Source organism: Amblyraja radiata, chromosome 4, assembly GCF_010909765.2.
Source record: "Amblyraja radiata isolate CabotCenter1 chromosome 4, sAmbRad1.1.pri, whole genome shotgun sequence".
In the NCBI taxonomy this organism is placed as follows: domain Eukaryota; kingdom Metazoa; phylum Chordata; class Chondrichthyes; order Rajiformes; family Rajidae; genus Amblyraja; species Amblyraja radiata.
The window spans coordinates 10,384,703-10,405,699 of NC_045959.1; the positions used below are offsets into that span (position 1 = coordinate 10,384,703).

At 43.9% G+C, this 20,997-nt stretch overlaps 2 protein-coding genes across 2 annotated transcripts in view; both read right to left on the reverse strand.

Moving 5' to 3' along the window:
* Positions 1 to 1,925: 1,925 nt before the first annotated feature.
* Positions 1,926 to 14,724, reverse strand: LOC116971812 (cytochrome c oxidase subunit 6C-1). The gene is made up of 4 exons (XM_033018936.1): positions 14,587 to 14,724; positions 12,896 to 13,016; positions 7,719 to 7,865; positions 1,926 to 2,056 (listed from the first exon to the last, which is right to left on the reverse strand). The coding sequence occupies exons 2-3, from the start codon at positions 13,007 to 13,009 to the stop codon at positions 7,737 to 7,739; spliced, it is 243 nt and encodes an 80-aa protein (XP_032874827.1). The 5' UTR covers positions 13,010 to 13,016; positions 14,587 to 14,724; the 3' UTR covers positions 1,926 to 2,056; positions 7,719 to 7,736.
* Positions 14,725 to 18,902: 4,178 nt separating this feature from the next.
* rgs22 (regulator of G protein signaling 22) overlaps positions 18,903 to 20,997 on the reverse strand; it is a 63,815-nt gene continuing 61,720 nt past the window's right edge. The window contains exons 23-24 of the mRNA XM_033018875.1: positions 20,783 to 20,894; positions 18,903 to 18,976 (exon numbers count right to left, since the gene is read on the reverse strand). Coding sequence (XP_032874766.1) covers positions 18,903 to 18,976; positions 20,783 to 20,894 — 186 coding nt within the window. The remainder of the gene's footprint in view (positions 18,977 to 20,782; positions 20,895 to 20,997) is intronic.

Sequence of the window (20,997 nt, forward strand, 5' to 3'; positions counted from 1 at the left end):
AAGCCTGAGGTGAGATCACTGCCCACTCACTCAACCTGTCCAGGTCAACCCAGAGTTGTGAATTTATGGAATTCCCTGCCACAGAGGGCAGTGGAGGCCAAGTCACTGGATGGATTTAAGAGAGAGTTAGATAGAGCTCTAGGGGCTAGTGGAGTCAAGGGATATGGGGAGAAGGCAGACACGGTTATTGATAGGGGACGATCAGCCATGATCACAATGAATGGCGGTGCTGGCTCGAAGGGCCGAATGGCCTCCTCCTGCACCTATTTTCTATGTTTTCTGAGAGGGAGGTGAGGGGGTAGAGAGTGAGGGTAGAGGGAGGCGGAGGGGCAGAGAGGGAGGTAGAGTCAGGGTGGAGGGAGGGTAGAAAGGGGGAGGGGGTGTGAGAGGGAGTGTAGATGTTTGAACTCTCCCTACCCCCACCTCTCCCTCAATCCCCCCACCTCTCCCTCCTCAACTTCCTTTCCTTGAATCGCCCAATCCCTCCTTCACCTCTTCAAGCGGAGCCGACAGAGCTGGGCTTAGTGGGTCCGAGCCGAACTGGTCCCAGTGTGGCCGAGCGGGTTGGAGTGCTGGATTGCCCCTCGCGCTCGGAGTGTGCTCGTGGAATGTGACGTCAGTCGGAATTTTAAAAAAAAGATTATTAACCTGGGAAATATAGGTTGAAATGCAATGGGAAGATATTTATAGCGCCCGCAGGAAAAATACCAGTAGCATGTGTAAAAATGGGACGGCTGTGGCCTAGTGTTTGTTTGCAGATAGGAATTAAGGCAATTAAAAGCGGACACAACTCTGGCCCACACAGACACAAGACCAAAGGGAAGAGTTTTAGTATAAAATATATAGATAGGGCCAGAATTTCCCAGAGATGTTGCATTAAGCTATAATGTTTTATTATTAATGTTTAATGTGTCATTGTTAATTGTTACTAACCATATAACAATTACAGCACGGAAACAGGCCATCTCGGCCCTACAAGTCCGTGCCGAACAACTTTTTTCCCTTAGTCCCACCTGCCTGCACTCATACCATAACCCTCCATTCCCTTCTCATCCATATGCCTATCCAATTTATTTTTAAATGATACCAACAAATCTGCCGCCACCACTTCCACTGGAAGCTCATTCCACACCGCTACCACTCTCTGAGTAAAGAAGTTCCCCCTCATGTTACCCCTAAACTTCTGTCCCTTAATTCTGAAGTCATGTCCTCTTGTTTGAATCTTCCCTATTCTCAAAGGGAAAAGCTTGTCCACATCAACTCTGTCTATCCCTCTCATCATTTTAAAGACCTCTATCAAGTCCCCCCTTAACCTTCTGCGCTCCAGAGAATAAAGACCTAACTTATTCAAGTTAAGTCTGTGTAGAGTAGACCTGCGAGCGGAGCACCAAGGCAAATTCCTTGGCACATACTTGGCCAATAAACCTATTCATTCATTCATTTGCTGAAGGAGACCATGAGACGTTATTGAAGCTTTTCACCGATCCATGAATGCCTTTGACAAGATACCACAAGAAAGGCTAGTCTGGAAGGATAGATCACATGGGATCCAGGGCAAGCAAGCCATTAGATACAACCTTGGCTTGAAGGTAGAAAAGAATGGCGATAGAAGATTGTTTTTCAGACTACAAACAAGTGGTACACGACAGGAATCAGTGCTGGGTCCACTGATGTTGGTTATTTGTATCGACAATTTGGATGTGAATGTAAGTAGCACGGTTACTAAGTATGTGAATGACACAAAGATTGGTAAAATAGTGGATAGTGAAGATTATTATAACAGGATTGTTTTCAACCGGGCTAATAAATGGCAGAGGGAGCTTGGCTAACCATTCCATCCACCCATTCATGTTCTGTATAAAAATTAATTGTTTTTACCAAGTTACGTGTGAAATTTAATAGAAACTTAAAGCAGGTACACACAGTTTTAATGGTCAACAGAAAATTAAAATGTTTTATTTATACATCTTCAAGTATGGAAAATACAGAAAGTGTATCTTCATTCCATTTCCCAGTATAGGATGGAGGATAACCCTGCCATCAATTTCCAAGGTTCCTGTTTAAAAAAGGATAAGAGGTTCACATTAGCACATACATACTTTTTGTATTCCATTCTATTTAGTTCCTATGAATTATATTATTTTTAATTCAGCAGTACGCACTGGGAACAAAGGAAATGCTAATTAATGACAAAATGTATAGCCATGTGTATGAAAGAACTGCAGATGCTGGTTTAAATCGAAGTTAGACACAAAATGCTGGAGTAACACAGCGGGACAGGCAGCATCACTGGAGAGAAGGAATGGGCGACGGTACATAAGCTTGCTTAATACAAACTAAGCATTCACAGAAAATAAACCCTTATCCAATAAGTGATGTTTTGAGAATCTTGGTTGGTTCCATTGACATTGCACCAGATGAAAATTTAAAGTAATCCCTGCATTCCCTCTCTCTCCATCCCTCCAGCTTCAAAATCATCTTGTTGAGTCTCATTATCTGTACTGGTTGTCACCTAGACCACAGCTGACAATGGCCTGTTTCCTTTATCATCATTGTTTTTTGGCATATTTGTTTTCTATCTCTCTACATCACAGCCAATACCTCTGGTTTCCGTTTCCCTTAAATCTCAGTCTGAAGAAGGGTCTGAAGAAGGACCCGAAATGTCACCCATTCCTTGTCTCTAGAGATGCTGTCTGACCCGCTGAGGTACTCCAACTTTTTGTGTCTATTGAAAATTTTAATCTCCAGGTAAATAAAATGTTCTGGATTAGTGGTTCATTGGAACACTCATAGAAACAAATTATTGTCAACCATCTTCATAATCCTGAATTTGAATGGCATTATGGTATTTCCCATCTTATTGGCATGGCAAGTCTTAATATTTAAATATTATTCATATGAAGTCTAATTCCCTCAAATTAAATTTTATACTTCACTTTATTCCCAATCTATTATGGGATGTGTACATTATTGGCAAGACAAGTATTTATTAGTCAAACCTAACTCTCCTCAAAACGATGCCATATCATCTTGAACTGCTGCAGTCATTCTTGTGAAGGTAGTCATTCTTGTGAAGGTAATTCTGACATCAGATGGGATGTTGCAGAATGTAGATCTGACTTGACGTTGACTTCACTCACTAAATTTCAATATAATTATGGAGAGGGACAAAACTGGACCTAGGGTTGAGATTTTTGATTGGAGAAAGGCTAACTTTGAGGAGATGCGAAAGGATTTAAAAGGAGTAAATTGGGACAGTTTGTTTTATGGGAAAGATGTGGAAGAGAAATGGAGTACATTTAAAGGTGAAATTTTAAGAGTACAGAATCTTTATGTCCCTGTTCGGTTGAAAGGAAATCGTAAAAATTGTAAAGAGCCATGGTTTTCAAGGGAAATTGGACACTTGGTTCGGAAAAAGAGGGAGATTTACAATAGTTATAGGCAGCATGGAGTAAATGAGGTGCTTGAGGAGTATAAAGAATGTAAAAAGAATCTTAAGAAAGAAATTAGAAAAGCTAAAAGAAGATATGAGGTTGCTTTGGCAAGTAAGGTAAAAGTAAATCCGAACGGTTTCTACCGCTATATTAATAGCAAAAGGATAACGAGGGATAAAATTGGTCCATTAGAGAGTCAGAGCGGCCAACTATCTGCAGAGCCAAAAGAGATGGGGGAGATATTGAACAGTTTCTTTTCTTCGGTATTCACCAAAGAGAAGGATATTGAATTATGTGAGGTAAGGGAAACAAGTAGAGTAGCTATGGAAACTATGAGGATCAAAAAAGAGGAAGTACTGACACTTTTGAGAAATATAAAAGTGGATAAGTCTCCAGGTCCGGACAGGATATTCCCTAGGACATTGAGGGAAGTTAGTGTAGAAATAGCATGGGCTATGGCAGAAATATTTCAAATGTCATTAGAAACGGGAATAGTGCCGGAGGATTGGCGTACTGCGCATGTTGTTCCATTGTTTAAAAAGGGGTCTAAGAGTAAACCTAGCAATTATAGACCTGTTAGTTTGACGTCAGTGGTGGGCAAATTAATGGAAAGAATACTTAGAGATAATATATATAAGCATCTGGATAAACAGGGTCTGATTAGGAACAGTCAACGTGGATTTGTGCCTGGAAGGTCATGTTTAACTAATCTTCTTGAATTTTTTGAAGATGTTACTCGGGAAATTGATGAGGGTAAAGCAGTGGATGTTGTGTATATGGACTTCAGTAAGGCCTTTGACAAGGTTCCTCATGGAAGGTTGGTTAAGAAGGTTCAATGGTTGGGTATTAATGGTGGAGTAGCAAGATGGATTCAACAGTGGCTGAATGGGAGATGCCAGAGAGTAATGGTGGATGGTTGTTTGTCAGGTTGGAGGCCAGTGACGAGTGGGGTGCCACAGGGATCTGTGTTGGGTCCACTGTTGTTTGTCATGTACATCAATGATCTGGACGATGGTGTGGTAAATTGGATTAGTAAGTATGCAGATGATACTAAGATAGGTGGGGTTGCGGGTAATGAAGTAGAGTTTCAAAGTCTACAGAGAGATTTATGCCAGTTGGAAGAGTGGGCTGAAAGATGGCAGATGGAGTTTAATGCTGATAAGTGTGAGGTGCTACATCTTGGCAGGACAAATCAAAATAGGACGTACATGGTAAATGGTAGGGAATTGAAGAATGTAGGTGAACAGAGGGATCTGGGAATAACTGTGCACAGTTCCCTGAAAGTGGAATCTCATGTAGATAGGGTGGTAAAGAAAGCTTTTGGTGTGCTGGCCTTTATAAATCAGAGCATTGAGTATAGAAGTTGGGATGTAATGTTAAAATTGTACAAGGCATTGGTGAGGCCAATTCTGGAGTATGGTGTACAATTTTGGTCGCCTAATTATAGGAAGGATGTCAACAAAATAGAGAGAGTACAGAGGAGATTTACTAGAATGTTACCTGGGTTTCAGCAACTAAGTTACAGAGAAAGGTTGAACAAGTTAGGGCTTTATTCTTTGGAGCGCAGAAGGTTAAGGGGGGACTTGATAGAGGTTTTTTAAATGATGAGAGGGATAGACAGAGTTGACGTGGAAAAGCTTTTCCCACTGAGAGTAGGGAAGATTCAAACAAGGGGACATGACTTGAGAATTAAGGGACTGAAGTTTAGGGGTAACATGAGGGGGAACTTCTTTACTCAGAGTGGTAGCTGTGTGGAATGAGCTTCCAGTGAAGGTGGTGGAGGCAGGTTCGTTTTTATCATTTAAAAATAAATTGGATAGTTATATGGATGGGAAAGGAATGGAGGGTTATGGTCTGAGCGCAGGTATATGGGACTAGGGGAGATTATGTGTTCGGCACGGACTAGAAGGGTCGAGATGGCCTGTTTCCGTGCTGTAATTGTTATATGGTTAATTGTTATATGGTTATAAATTACACTGTTCAGTCCGTGCATTGATAATTCTTCAATCAAATTGGTTAAGGTGTTGCACTGCTGGTGATAAAGTCAGTGGCAATATTTCTCACCCATAGGTTCTTGTTCTCCTGTGCAAGGCCATCAAATCTTTACAATAAATATGCGAATGTAATATTGGGCAGTGATTGGCTGCTGTTAGCAAGCCTCGCCATGCTCTACCATCACAGAAACATAGACAATAGGTGCAGGTGGAGGCCATTCGGCCCTTCGAGCCAGCACCGCCAATCATTGCGATCATGGCTGATCATCCCCAATCAATAACCCATGTCTGCCTTCTCCCCATATCCCTTGATTCCACTAACCCCTAGAGCTCTATCTAACTCGCTCTTAAATCCATTCAGTAACTTGGCCTCCACTGCCCTCTGGGCAGGGAATTCCACAAATTCACAACTCTCTGGGTGAAAAAGTTTTTTCTCACCTCAGTCTTAAATGGCCTCCCCTTTATTCTAAGACTGTGGCCCCTGGTTCTGGACTCGCCCAACACTGGGAACATTTTTCCTGCATCTAGCTTGTCCAGTCCTTTTGTAACTTTATGTTTCCGTAAGATTCCTCCTCATCCTTCTAAACTCCAGTGAATACATGCCTAGTCTTTTCAATCTTTCCTCATATGACAGTCCCGCCATCCCAGGTATCAATCTCATGAACCTACCGCTGCACTGCCTAGATCACAAGGATGTCCTTCCTCAAATTAGGAGATCAAAACTGCACGCAATACTCCAGATGTGGTCTCACCAGAGCCCTATACAACTGCAGAACCTCTCTACTCCTATACTGAAATCCTCTTGTTATGAAGGCCAACATTCCATTAGCTTTCTTCACTGCCTGCTGTACCTGCACATCAACTTTCAGTGACCAGTGTACAAGGACACCCAGGTCTCGCTGTACCTCTCCCTTAACTAACCTAACCCCATTGAGATAATAATCTGCCCCCTTGTTTTTGCCACCAAAGTGGATAACCTCACATTTATCTATATTATACTGCATCTGCCCACTCACTCAACCTGTCCAGGTCACCCTGCAAGCTCCTAACATCCTCTTCACAGTTCACACTGCCACCCAGCTTTGTGTCATCTGCAAACTTGCTAGTGTTGCTCCTAATTCCCTCTTCCAAATCATTAATATATATGGTAAACAGTTGCGGCCCCAACACCAAGCCTTGCGGCACTCCACTCGCCACTCCCTGCCATTCTGAAAAGGACCCGTTCACTCCTACTCTTTGCTTCCTATCTGCCAACCAATTTTCTATCTACATCAACACCCTACCCCCAATACCATGTGCTCTAATTTTAGTCACCAGTCTCCCGTGTGGGACCTTATCAAAGGCTTTCTGAAAGTCTAGATACACTACATCCACTGGCTCCCCTTCATCCATTTTACTTGTCACATCCTCAGCAGGCTGCATTCACAATATGCAGTCTTCACCTATCACAGGCTCGTACCTTTCTCCACAATTCAAAAAAAACGTTTTTAAATGATTCCTCATTTTGAAGAAAATTCAATCTGATACATGAACTTTCTCGCTGCAAGTGTGACTGTCCGAATATTTCTGAGCATGTTGTCCTTTTAGATTTCCAGCTAGTTTTTGTTTTAAATCGCCTGATTTAGGCTGGCGTATGACAGTAGTTTGTGGAGCTTACTTTCAATAAGTCATATAGTTAACCATGATATTTCACACACATGTACTTCAAAGACTAAAGTTTCAGATCTCATCCTCAATTTGACATTGGCATTCGTTAACGCCATAGTGCATAATCACGAAACATGATATCACATGCACTGCATTCTATTCCATCACAAGGCAATACCTTATCCAATAAGTGATTTGTTTTGAGAATTATGGTTGGTTCCATTGACATTTAAAGTAATCCCTGCATTCCCTCTCTCTCCATCCCTCCAGCTTCAAAGTCGTCTTGTTGAGTCTCATTGTCTGTACTCATTCTCACCTAGACCTCACCTAAAACAACAGTGTCCAGCAGCAAACCATTTTTTCAATTAATGACGGGATAATATCACTAACCATTAAAAGATGTACCTTCCTGTTATCTTTTACAAAACTCATGGCAAAAACTGAGCATTATTTAAATTGTAATCTCAATGTTCCCCAACCATTTCTCTTTAACCTTGATTACTCCAGTTTAAATCTTCTACCCTTCTCTCAAGAAACAAAGCCCCAAACTGTCGGCATTAAAATTGTTCCGCTTACAATTTCTTTTTTCTATTTCAAGAGCTTTTGAAATACAAGTGAATCTGTATTTTTACTTAGATATTACCTTTGCAAACTGGGTTCATTAATGTGCTTTCTTTGGTTTCACACTTTCAAATATACCAGCTTCCCTCATGGCTTCAAAGTCCTTCACGGCATCATATTTCTTGTAGAAGTCAGCATAGGCGTTCTTCCTGGAATCAGTTACTAAAAACTTAAAGTTTTAAGAAAAAGGACAAGATTAAACTTTCAGAATTTTACTGATTTAGGAATATTTTACATTGCTATCTATACATGAATGGAAGTTAAAGCTTATTTGTAAGGCTGAAAGGTGTGTGATGGGAATCAATGGTCGTTGTCAATCAGGACAAAAACGAATAGTGATTAATGCATCTTGCTGCTGTAATTCATTCCTTGCTCTTCCTTTACAAAAACTGTCCTCATGCAGTCATTTACTTCTCTACGATACAAATCTGAAAATATTATAAGAAACGCAATGACGAATTTGAAATTAAGTCATTAATTAGATCACATCTTAAGCATCGTCATCGATATTTTGAGTTTACTCACAAACATGTCTCAGTAATTATAAGAATGAGATGAGTAACAAGACCAAATATATTAATGGGAAAAAATATCCTCCTTATTTTTTCTTGTTCCCTCATGGAAATTAGCACAACAGAAAATTCACATAAATGTTTTCATGAATATTGAAAACAATCTCAATCTACCATAAAAGTTTGCAATCCTCAGAGTAAAAGATTGTAATAATCTGTCCCACTGAACATGCACCTTTGCAGAATTGCATTATTCTTACACCTCTTTTCCCATAATTCTGAGAATGATTTTCTTATATATCAGTAGCTATTTGAATATAATTGAAATTGCTTTTAGTACACATTTATGCACCATATTTCCCTGAACATATTTTCCATGTCTCCCCAACTACATAGCCTGGTCACCAATCCTTATTATCAAAATTCTTCTTAACTTGGAACATCTTTAGACATGAGTGAGGTGCCGGATGACTGGTAGGTGACTAATGCTGTGCCTCTATTTTCCCAGGAAAAACCCGGTGATGTCCATGATAGGTAGATTACTGGAGAGGATTCAGAGGAATTAGATATATAGGCATTTGCATAGATAGGGGCTGATTAGGGATAGTCGACATAGTCTTGTACGTGGGAGATCATGTCTTACAATTTTGATTTCGTTTTTTTTTTAAAGAGGTAACCAAATAGGTTGCGAGGGCAATGTCGTAGACACCGTCTATATAGAATTCAACAAAGCCTTTGATAAAATTCCATATGACAGGCTGCTCTGAAAATTTAGATTGCATGGGATCCAGGGAGAGCTAGCAAACCAGATACAGATTGGCTTCATGGAAGGTAGCAGAGTGTGGTGATGGAAGAGTATTTTTTGAGCTGGAGGCTTATGGCAACTGATGTCCCTCAGGGATCGATGCGGGGCCCATTGAAGTTTGTGGTTTAAATCAATGATTGGGATGAGAATGTACAAGGCAAATTTAGTAACTTTGCAGATTAAATAAAAAATAAATAAATTTCTTTATTTATATAGCACATTTTTAGTCAACTTGCATTGACCCCAAAGTGCTTCACATAATTACATCCACACACACAGGCAAAGGTGCGTGAAGTGTCTTGCCCAAGGACACACACAGGCAAAGGTGGGTGAAGTGTCTTGCCCAAGGACACAACGACAGTATGCACTCCAAGCGGGATTCGAACCAGCTACCTCCGGTTGCCAGCCGAACACTTAGCCCATTGTGCCATCTGTCGTCTTATACTAAAGTGGGTGGTATTGTAGACAATGAAGATGTTTATCAAAAATTATAGCAGGTGCGATAAACCTTAATCCCACTCTTTGCCTTCTGACAGTCAGCCAATCTTCTATCCGTACTAGTATCTTGCTTAGCAGCCTCACGTGCGGCACCTTATCAAAGGCCTTCCGCAATCCAAGTAAACATCCACTTACTCTCCTTTGTTTATCCTGCTTGTTACTTCCTCAAAGAATTCCAACAGATTTGTCAGGCAAGATCTCCCCCAAACAAAACCATGCTGACTTTGGCTTATCATGTGCTTTCAAGTGTCCCAAAACCTCACCCCTAATAAAGAACTCCAAAACCTTACCAGTCACTGAAGTCAGACTAACTGTCCTATAATTTCCCTTTTTTTAAAAATATTTCTTCGCTCCCTTCTTAAACTGTAGTTATATTTGTGATGTTCCACTCCTCTGGAATGATTCTTGAAAGATCAGTACTAATAGCTCCACAATCTCTACAGCTACCACTTTCGGAACACTCAGCTGAAGCCCATCTGACTTACACACATTCAGAACTTTGATTACCAAGCCCCTTCTCCTAAGTAATAGCAACTGCACTCACTCTTGACTTTCTGGCATGTTGCTGGTGTCTTCCACTGTGAAAAAGTAGACTTCCACTGATGCAAAAACCCTATTCAGTTCTGCCATTTCTTTGTTCCCCATTACTACTTCTCCAGCATCATTTTCCAGCAGTCTAATGTCCACTCTTGCCTCTCCTTTACTGAAATATCTGAAAAAACATTGCCTGTCCTCTTTTACATGATTGGCTAGCTTATCTTCATTTTTCTTCTTTTTTCTCCTTATTGCTTTTGGCTGCCTTCGGTTAAAAGCTTTGTAATCCTCTAAGTTCCCACTAATCTTTGCCATCTTATATGCCTTCTCTTGCTATTCTGCTGTTTTTTACTTCCTTTGTCAGCCATGGTGGCCTCATTCACCCCTTAATATATTTCTGCATTTGGATAGACAAAGGTTCAATAGGGATGGTTTTGTACGTAGGATTTGTTTGAGATTTTTGAAGTAACTTAGAGGTTGCCGAGGGCAAGGCTGTAAACGTTATCTATATGGACTTTAGTAAGGCAATTGATAAGGATCTGCATGATACGTTGCTATACAGTTAGTTCATGTAGCATCCAGGGAGAGCTAGCTACCGAAATACAAAATTGGCTACATGGAAGAAAGCAAAGGGTGGTGGTAGTAGGTTGTTTGTTTTGGACTGGAGACCTGTCACTACTGTTACGCCGATGACACCCAGATCTACCTCGGCACCAAATCCCCCCATAACCCCCCCCTCTCCAATATCAACTCCTGTTTGTCAGCTATAAAAACCTGGATGCAACATAACTTCCTCAAACTCAACAGCGATAAGACAGAATTCCTCCTCATAGGCTCCAAAGCCACACTCAGCAAAATCAATAACCCCACTCTCACCATCGACGGCACCACTGTCTCCCCATCTCCCAAGGCCCGCAACCTTTGCGTGATCTTTGATTCCACCCTCTCCCTTGAGCCTCACATCCGCCATGTCATTAAAACCTCCTTCTTTCATCTCCGCAACATCGCCAAACTCAGGCCCTCTCTCACACCTCCCGCTGCTGAAAGACTCATCCATGCCTTCATCTCCTCCCGACTGGACTATTGCAACTCACTTCTCCTTGGCATCAGCTCCACCTACATCAACCGACTCCAACTGGTCCAGAACGCAGCCGCCCGACTCATCACCCACACCAAATCCTGGCATCACATCACTCCAGTCCTCAAACAACTTCACTGGCTTCCCATCTCCCACCTGATCACCTACAAAATCCTGATCCTCACCTACAAAGCCCTCCACCATCTGGCCCCCCCATATCTCACTGACCTCCTCTCCCCCTACCAACCCTCACGGTCCCTCAGATCCACATCAGCCGGTCTCCTCTCCATCCACAAGTCCAACCTCCGCAGTTTTGGGGACAGAGCCTTCTCCAGGGCAGCTCCCAGGCTCTGGAACTCCCTCCCCCAACTGATCCGGAATTCCGTGTCCCTCACCATCTTCCAGTCCCGCCTCAAGACCCATCTCTTCACCTCTGCCTATCCTTAGCCCCACGTCCCCCTCCCTTTTCATCTGTGCATTAATTGTATTGTGTTTTGAATTGTATTCTGTCTTTACTTTGTGTACTAGTCATGTCTCTACTATTTATTTCATTCCCCTTACATGTTTTTCCTCTACCTGCTAAATTTTTGTAAGGTGTCCTTGAGACTCTTGAAAGGTGACCATAAATAAAATTTATTATTATTATTATTACTTCTGTGCCTCAAGAATCAATGCTGGGTGCATTGGTATTTGAGGTTTATATTAACAATTTGGATGAGAATTAGCAAAGCATGATTAGTTACTTGAAAATAGACAAAAATGCTGGAGAAACGCAGCGGGTGCAGCAGCATCTATGGAGCGAAGGAAATAGGTAACGTTTCGGGCCGAAACCCTTCTTCAGACTGATGTAGGGGGGCGGGGAGAAGAAAGGAGAAAGGCAGAGGAGGAGCCCGAGGGCTGAGGGAGAGCTGAGAAGGGCAGGAGACAGCAAGGGCTACTGGAAATTGGAGAATTCAATGTTTATGCCGCTAGGATGCAGACTGCCCAAGCGGAATACGAGGTGCTGCTCCTCCAATTTCCGGTGGTGCTCACTCTGACCATGGAGGAGGCCCAGGACAGAGAGGTCGGATTCGGAATGGGAGGGGGAGTTAAAGTGCTGAGCCACCGAGAGATGAGTTGGGGAGATTTTCAAGGCAAATGTGTTTTTACAGAGTGGTAGGTGCATGGAGCACACTGCCACAAGAGGTGGTAGAAGATGATAAAATAGCAACATTTAAGAAACAGACAACCGGTTGGGGATTAAGTGATACAGACCATGTGCAGGCTGTGATTGGATTAGTTTAATTTAGCATCATGGTCAGTAGACATCGTGGGTCAATGCATTTTATACATTCAATGGATTGTTAAGATAAATACACTTTTACTGGTGTTTGTATGAAGGAACTGCAGATGCTGGATTTAATCAAAGATAGACACAAAATGCTGGAGTAACTCAGTGGAACAGGCAGCATCTCTGGAGTGAAGGAATGGGTGATTTTTCAGGTTGAAACCCTTCTTCAGACTGACATCGGGGGCGGGAGATAGATAAATAAGGATGTGTGAATGTGAGAAAACGGAAAATGAAATGGAGATCAAGGAAAATGTAGAATCATTGTTAACTGGGAGAAGGTAACAACAAAGCAGAGAAGGGTCATTTGGGTCAAAATTCTGGGGTGAAAGCTGCCCAAGCGAAATATGAGGTGCTATTCCACCAATTTCCACTAGGCCTCACTCTGACAATGGAGGAGGAGGTGCTGTTTGGTGTAATAGAAGCACGTATCAAAATGTATTACCTTGAAGAGTCCAGCTACTGAAAATGCCATAGTGAAAGCCACAGCCAAATGAAACCGCAGACGCTTGGCCAGCAGGCCTCTCATGGCAGGTTTGGCAATCGCAGAGGCAGACATGGTTAACCTGGGGGAGAAAGAACAAAACCTGCTGTAACAACCATTACTTCAAGCCAGAATAAACCAACACCACTGGCATGGCCCACCTTGCCCCCGCGGGACCTGCCCTCCCTTACAAATGTTGTGAGCCGTTTTGGGCCCCAGATAAGTCATAGAGTAATGAGTGATGGGAGTAGAATTGGGCCATTCGGCCCATCACGTCTACTCCGCCATTCAATCATGGCTGATCTATCTCTCCCTCCTAACCCCATTCTCCTGCCTTCTCCCCATAACCCGACCTGTACTAATCAAAAAACTATCCATCTCTGCCTTAAAAATATCCACTAACTTGGCCTCTACAGCCTTTTGTGGCAAAGAATTCCACAGATACACCACCCTCTGATTAAAGAAATTTCTCCTCATCGCCTTCAAAAAAGAATGTACTTTAATTCTGAGGCTATGACCTCTGGTCCTAGACTCTCCCTCTAGTGGAAGCATCCTCTCCACATCCCCTCTATCTGCGGAAGCATATTCTGGCGTGGAGAGGGTCCAGTGGTTCACAAGAATGATCCCAGGAATGACTGTTAACCCACGATTCGCATTTGAAGGCACTGCGCCAGTACTCGCTGGAGTTTAGGATGAGGGGTGGGAGGACACCTCATTGAAGGTTACAGAACAGTGAAAGGACTGGACGGAGTGGATGTGGAGAGGATAGTTGGAGTCTAGAACCAGAGGCCATAGCCTCAGAATAAAATAACATTCCTTTATTAAGGAGATGAGGAGGTGTTTCTTTAGTCAAAGGGTGGTCAATCTATGCAATTCTGCCACAGCAGGCTGTGGAGGCCAAGTCAATGAATATGTTTTACGGCGGATATTGAGATTCTTGAACCTTCTGAATTTGTAGTCGGCAGTGGCAGTGCTCTATATATGGCCAACTTGACATAGAAATATAGATGCAGGAGAAGACCCTTCGGGTGTCGGAGGGTATGAAAAGGCAGGAGAGTGGGGTTAGGAGGGAGAGACAGATCAGTAGGTACACAAAAAAAAGCTGGAGAAACTCAGCGGGTGCAGCAGCATCTATGGAGCGAAGGAAATAGGCAACGTTTCAGTCTGAAGAAGGGTTTCGTCCCGAAGCGTCGCCTATTTCCTTCGCTCCATAGATGCTGCTGCACCAGCTGAGTTTCTCCAGCTTTTTTGTCTACCTTCGATTTTCCAGCAACTGCAGTTCCTTCTTAAACAGAGACAGATCAGAGACAAATTCATTTCGCTTGCACTCTATGTGCAATGTGACGAATAAAACGTATTGTATTGTATATCAGTCATGATTGAATGGCGGAGTGGACTCGATGGGCCGAATGGTCTAATTCTGTATCTGTCACTGATGGAGCCGCTCCCCGGCCTTCACTTCCTGCTCTGACCTCGGGGGCCGCTCCAAGGTGACCGGCCTCGCCCACGGTGGTGGCGGCGGCGGCGGATCCCCGGGCGGCCATGGTGAGCGCGAGCGCTGCCGTTGCCGGGGGCACGTGGCCCGGGGAAGCCGGCGGTCGCGGGTCCCGGCGCCAACGCTCACTCGCCCGCGCGCTCCCTCCTTCACTCACCGGTCGCGTCTCCTCTCCTCCTCCTCGCTCCGCAGCAAGCAGCGCCCTACCGCCTGCGCATGCGCCGACACCGCTCCGTGAGGATTTCCGCCGATGACCAGACGCGCTCTGGCCCGTCACTCACTGGAGTCCCGCCCATCCCTTGCGTCAGCTCGCACTGTGAAGTCCCGCCCACCCCATGCGTCAGCTCGCACTATGAAGTCCCGCCCACCCCATGCGTCAGCTCGCACTATGAAGTCCCGCCCACCCCATGCGTCAGCTCGCAATGTGAAGCCCCGCCGACTCGCTCTGACGCCATCACGTCGGGTTTGACGTCACATGCACAGGTTTTGCTGAGGTTGAGGTGCGGTGGAGACCCTGCTGGCCCTGCTTCTTCCAGCGTTACACAAAAGCTTTAATTACAGCCAGTAAACTATGCAAGAGAGTAAAAGAAAAAAAAACTTGCAAAACCGAGACGTTAATACAATACACAATAAAAAACGCCCAAATTGTCATTTTTTGCGCTATAAATATTTGTGGATGCTGTCATTGAAGGGGAGAAGGTTGGCTCTGAACCCAAGCATCAAGGTGTAAGCAGCCGAGCGAGCGCATCCCTCGGGACAGCCCCTACTTCCCCCCCCCCCCCCCCCCCGGGTCAGCGCTGTCCGCCCATGGCCGCCATCCGCCCCGTCTCCCTCTGGGCCGCACTGTCACGGGGCTGTGGGTCGGCAGCGCCCACACACGGGGCCAGGTGGAGCGGGGTCGCGGCTCCAGGCAACGTCAGCTGCAGCAGAGTTGGGGACGGTCTGCTCCCTCCACCCACCCAGAGTCACTGACCGTGCTGCACCGACACCCCGTCCTCTTCCTCCCTCCTCTTCCCAACCTCCTCCCACCCCGGCCGCGGGGATAGCGGCCTGGGGTCCGCGAGTGTGCAACCAGTCCGGATGCTGGGCTGTGCTGACAGCCATAGTAAATGCTAACCTGCAGTAAACCGCGTGTTCTCCAGTTGGCGTTGCATGGCAACAGTACGGGTCACGGGTCGTGACCTCGACTGCGTGCAACCTCCCTATAGAGCATAAAGACACTTTAATTTATAAGCCACAAGCAGTTTTATAAAAAAATATAATTTTATAGAATTATGATGTGTTTTCTGCTTCTTTGGAGACATTTCTGTCGTGTAAGAATGAGTATCAAAATTAAAAGTCATTCATTGCTGGATGCTTATAAGCATGCTTGTTTGGAGATTTCAAAGGTTCAAACGTCTGTGTATTGTCACGCGTACCAATTAAGGTACAGTGAAACTCGAATTACCATATGGCCATACTTTAAAAAAAGCAACAAGACACACAACTAAATAAAAGATAGCATAAACATCCACCACAGCATATTCCCCACATTCCTCATTGTGATGGAAGGCAATAAAGTTTAATCTTTCTTTTCTCCCGCGGTTGTGGCAGTCGAACCATCTGCAGTCGGAGTGATCAAAGCTCCTGCGGCATGGAGCTCCCGAAGTTGGTCTCTATCCAGGGACGGCGAGCTCCACGATGTTAAAGTCCACAGGCTCTCGCTGTTGGAGCTCCAAGGTCCTTCCCCGACAGGGACCGCCAGCTCCACGATGTTATGTCCGCAGGCTCCTGAGGTTGGAGCTCTCGAAGTCGGTCCACAGCAAAGGCCGCCAGCTCCACGCTGTTACGCCACAGTGCGGACGGAGATACGATACGGAAAAAAAATGGCATCTCCGTCGAGGTAAGAGATAAAAACGTTTCCCCCAACCCCTCTCCACCCCCCCCACATAAAACAAGCTAATGAACACTAAAACATACATACATTTAGCACGCACTATAAAACAACAAAGAAGGAAAGGACAAGACAGACTGTTGGCGAGGCAGCTATTGCAGGCGCCACCTGTTGGTCAAATTTGGATTTAATTAGGTTGTACTGATATTTTCAGCATTGCCACTCTCAAAGTTGATCAAACCTGTACAACATATTGAGGACACCAACTGAGGTGCAATATTCCACCACTAGCTGCTCTCAGGGCAATGAGATCTTCACACCACAACATTGAACTAGGAGATGTGCCAGTTAAATACCTAACTACATTAATAGGTAACCCCGCCCCCACCCATCACTGGCACCTCCTCTAGCCAAAAATGTGTAGGTGTTCTTCTCCATCCAATGGTGCTGGGCTTTCACTCATTAATAGTTTATTACTGTCACGTGCACCGAGGTACAGTGAAAAGCCTTTGTTTGCGTGCTATCCCGTAGAAGACTATACATGGATACAATCAAGCCATCCACAGTGCACAGGTAAAGGATAAAGGGTATAGCAGGTGGGTACCTCAGAATGAAGGAGTTCGAGATTAAAGTTGTCCACGAACACTCCTGCTAGCTGGTCCGCACAGTTCCTAAGGATGTCGCCAGGGACTCCATCTGGGCCAGTTGCTTTCTGTGTGTTCACCCCCAGGACTCAGGCCAAACCTACTTCTGCAACTGTGCACTTGAGTCTGTCGGGGGAGATATAATTGCTCTGTTGGCCTTCTGCTCAAAGGGAGCATTGAATGCATTAAGTTCATCAGGGTGGGCCGCTCTATTGCCAGTGATGCTGCCGACTTTGCTTTGTAATCCCTTTCAAATTTCCCCAGCAAATAGAGTACCAATTCTACTCACCCACCCATCCACCAAGCAGAACAGCAGAATGCTAGTTCTTTCCCCCCTCCCTCTCAGTCTCCCAAGGATAGCTGGTCCCCTACCCATGCCCTTAGCCATATCTTAGGCTCTTACTACTCTGCATCCTTCCCCCTCCAGCAACAGGCACAGGCACCATTGGTACCCTACTTCTTAACCTAACAAGTGTCTATAAATGTCTGTACATATGTTCTACGTTACAGCCCAGTTGCATTGGGTTAGGTAAGATGCAAATATTTTTATGCGGAAACTTGAGAACATCATTTAATTTAGAGTTCAGTTTATGTGCAATATCTGAACAAAACCAAGGAACGAATAATTGACTACAGAAAGGATGTCAGAAGTCCATTCGCCAGCTTTCAGTGGTGGGCCAGTGATCTGGGCGTTAATAACTCAGATAACCTGTCCTCAGCCCACAACATCGACGTAATCACAAAGACTTCTTCCTTAGAGATTTAAAGAAATTTGTCATGTCACTGTATGAAGTATCCTGTGTGGTTGCATCATGGCCTTGAAAGACATTTCCAACACACAATAGAAATGCCTGCAGGGAGTGGTGCATTTAGACCATCGTGGGCACAGGTTCAGAAACAGTTGAAGTATTTTCTTGCAATAATCGTTTTTTTTAACCAACCTGCACAATCCTACCTTGGCAACAGATCACTTTTTGCACCACCATGGACTTGTTTTCTAATTGTGTGTTTTTACCCCAATGTCTTTGAGTTTTTTTGCAGTCATTATGTTTTCACTGCTTTGCAGAATTTATATATACAGTAAACCCTCGTTATCACAGACCATAGGGGGGAATGGTATTCGTTATTGCCGATTGTCCGCTATAACCAAGTAAAGGATTATCGAGTATTAGAGTATCATTGTATAAGTAGTAGAAACAGAGGACTGCAGATGTACACAAAGTGCTGGAAAAACTCAGCAGGTCAGGCAGCATCTCTGGAGAGCATGGAAAGGTGATGTTTCAGGTCGATATCTTCCTTCAGACTCTCGGTCTGGAACTGATCCTTGAATCCAAGTTAGTTGAGACAAGGATCAGCTGAGTCATTGGTTGCGGCCTTTGAGTGGCTGGAGTGGAGGTAAGGGCCGGCGGTGGTGGCAGGCACCAGAGTAACCCGAGTAACCCCGCAGGGATACTCTCAAATTGACTGTATGAGTGCAGCGCCATTAACAGTGAAGCCTAGACACCATCCAGAAAACATAACCTGCCTGCTAGCAGTATCATCTACAAAAATGCACTGCATTTACTCACCCGGGCTACTTCTGCAGCACCTCCCAAACCCACCATCGCAAAGTTAATGGATACATGGGGACCCTCCAAGTTAAATACCATCCTGACATGGAAACCTTCCACTTCAGTAAGATTGGCCCAATGATCACTGGTTAGATGCCCTATGATTTGGACCCACCAGATATTCACCAGGACGTGCCCTTTGCCAATGCTAATGGCCAAGAGGAATGGTGATTATGCCCCAAACTCTTTAGCACCTTAAAGAAAGACACAGCACTTCCAAATCATTGAGTGATTGTTCCTCATTTTTGTTTCCTTTTAATAGGAAATTACCTTTCAGAAATTAATAAGCAAATAAAAAAGGATTAGAAGAGATTAAAATGATTTAAGGAAAAAGTGAAAAGGAAGTTCAGAGGATGTTCTTCAGTTGAGATGGGTTTAGTTTATTTCGGTGGTCAGCCAGTTTTAGATGGATTTTATTCCCTGCAATAAAAAAAGTTACAGTCAATTTACTAGTTCAAGTCAAGTCAAGTCAAGTCAAGTTTATTTGTCACATACACATACGAGATGTGCAGTGAAAGTTCGCAACTTTCTCTACCTGCTATTGCTTTCTTTTGATCATGAACATTGCCCTTCCAAATGCAGAGCGGAATTCTACACTTACCAATCTCACCTAGATTGCAGCCTTCATTTCTCCCAGCCAATTACAAGCCTTTAATTAATTTCAAAATATACAATTTTATTTTTTGTAATAATTTAAAAGCTAGCATCAGATATTGTGTTACACTTGATGCAGTAAATTGGAGAATATACTGATGTGAAAAGATTTTGTCCAGCATAAACAGTTACAATGGCTGAAGTTGGCAGTGGATCACTTCCATGTCCACTTCCACTGGCCTCCAGCCACAGCTACCTTGCCTAAGACCCAACTACTGTTTGACATTGTTACAATTGCAGCAGTTGTTGAAGTTCTATTGCAATAGCCATGTAACACATCCGGGTTCACAAAAATACATCAAATAATAGAAAATGCAAACACAGTTCAATGCAGGGTATTGCAACTTTTATTCCTTCTGTATTCTGACATTTTCATTAATAAGGCAGTTTTAACATTCAAAATATACTCCAACGATGTGGATTCCTATCTTTCCTACTAAACACAAAGGCAAACGATCAAAGGTTTTATTCCATCTGAATATATTATTGCAAATGCTTTTTAAAATTTGGTTTGCAATACTCACTAAAGGTCAAGTTGACGGTGGATTAGTCAGTTGTGAAAAAAGTTTAACTTAATTTAGATCAATCATTTAAAGTTGGTTGGTGTATTGACAACGTTTGAAGAGCCTGTAAAGAAGAAAGTTATTGTTAACTATCCAAGGAATCTAAACTATCGTTACCAGAGGCAATTATTTTTGAAGACTTAGTGTGTGTTAAATGTCTGTGCAAATGTTCTCCGGTTTGTCTTATGTGGGAGTCGGGGGAGGGGAAACTTTTTTTCAGTTTCTTACCTTGCCGGAGATGCGATTGTTTTCCGGGTCACATCTCCGGCCGATCTGTGGCCTACCATCGATGGAGCTGGAGGCCTCCTCAGACTGACCTTGTGCCCTTGCATGGGATCACTCCAACTGCGGACTTACCATCAAGGGCTCACAGTCTCGGGAGAGGCTAGTCGGGAGCTCCCAACAGCGCAGAGGCTCGACCAGCCCTGACACGGGGTCCGATCGCCGGCGCGGGGGTGCTGACAACCCCCCTGATGCAGGAGCTGATCGCCCTGATGCGGAGAGCCCGACCACCGGCTACGGGAGTCAAGATCGTCCCGTCAACGGAAGGCTCGAGGGCACGACCATGGGAGAGCATGGAAGGGAAGAAATTTGAACTTTTTTTCGCCTTCCATCACAGTGATGAATGTGGAGGAGTCACTGTGGTGGATGTTTATGTTAAAATGTATTTTGTGGTGTTCCGTTGCTTTTTATTTGTATGACTGACTTGGTAAATGCAATTCCTCGTATGTTGCAAAACATACTTGGCTAATAAAGTATTATTGTGATTGTGATCTTTAGACACATGGGCAACCTGGTGTGTTTCCCCAATAGCAAGTCTGGGATCTATTATTAATGTCCATCGAAAAGGATTGCTGGCACCCTTTCTAATCAGTGATTTGGCTTCAAAGCTGCATTTTCCAGCTATGTAGCATCGTGCTATGTTAGGAGAGAGGATGTTAGTTAGGAGTTTGATATTGGGCTTAGGCAGACTTCTCAGTCCCATGCGCATATGAGTTTAAAATATTACCTGCAACTGTATTTTCAAGAATGTTTTGTGGCTGGTCAACTTTGTGTTCTCTTAAAATCAGTGCCTTCTCCCTGTCCAACGCCTCCATATATTTGGAGAAAGACCATGAAAGCTGTAGAGGATAAAGTTAAATGGTTTGAATTGACACAATTAAAAGAGCAATTTTTCATTACGTCAGAAATTAAATTGCGGTTGTCAGGAAACCTATTTACTCT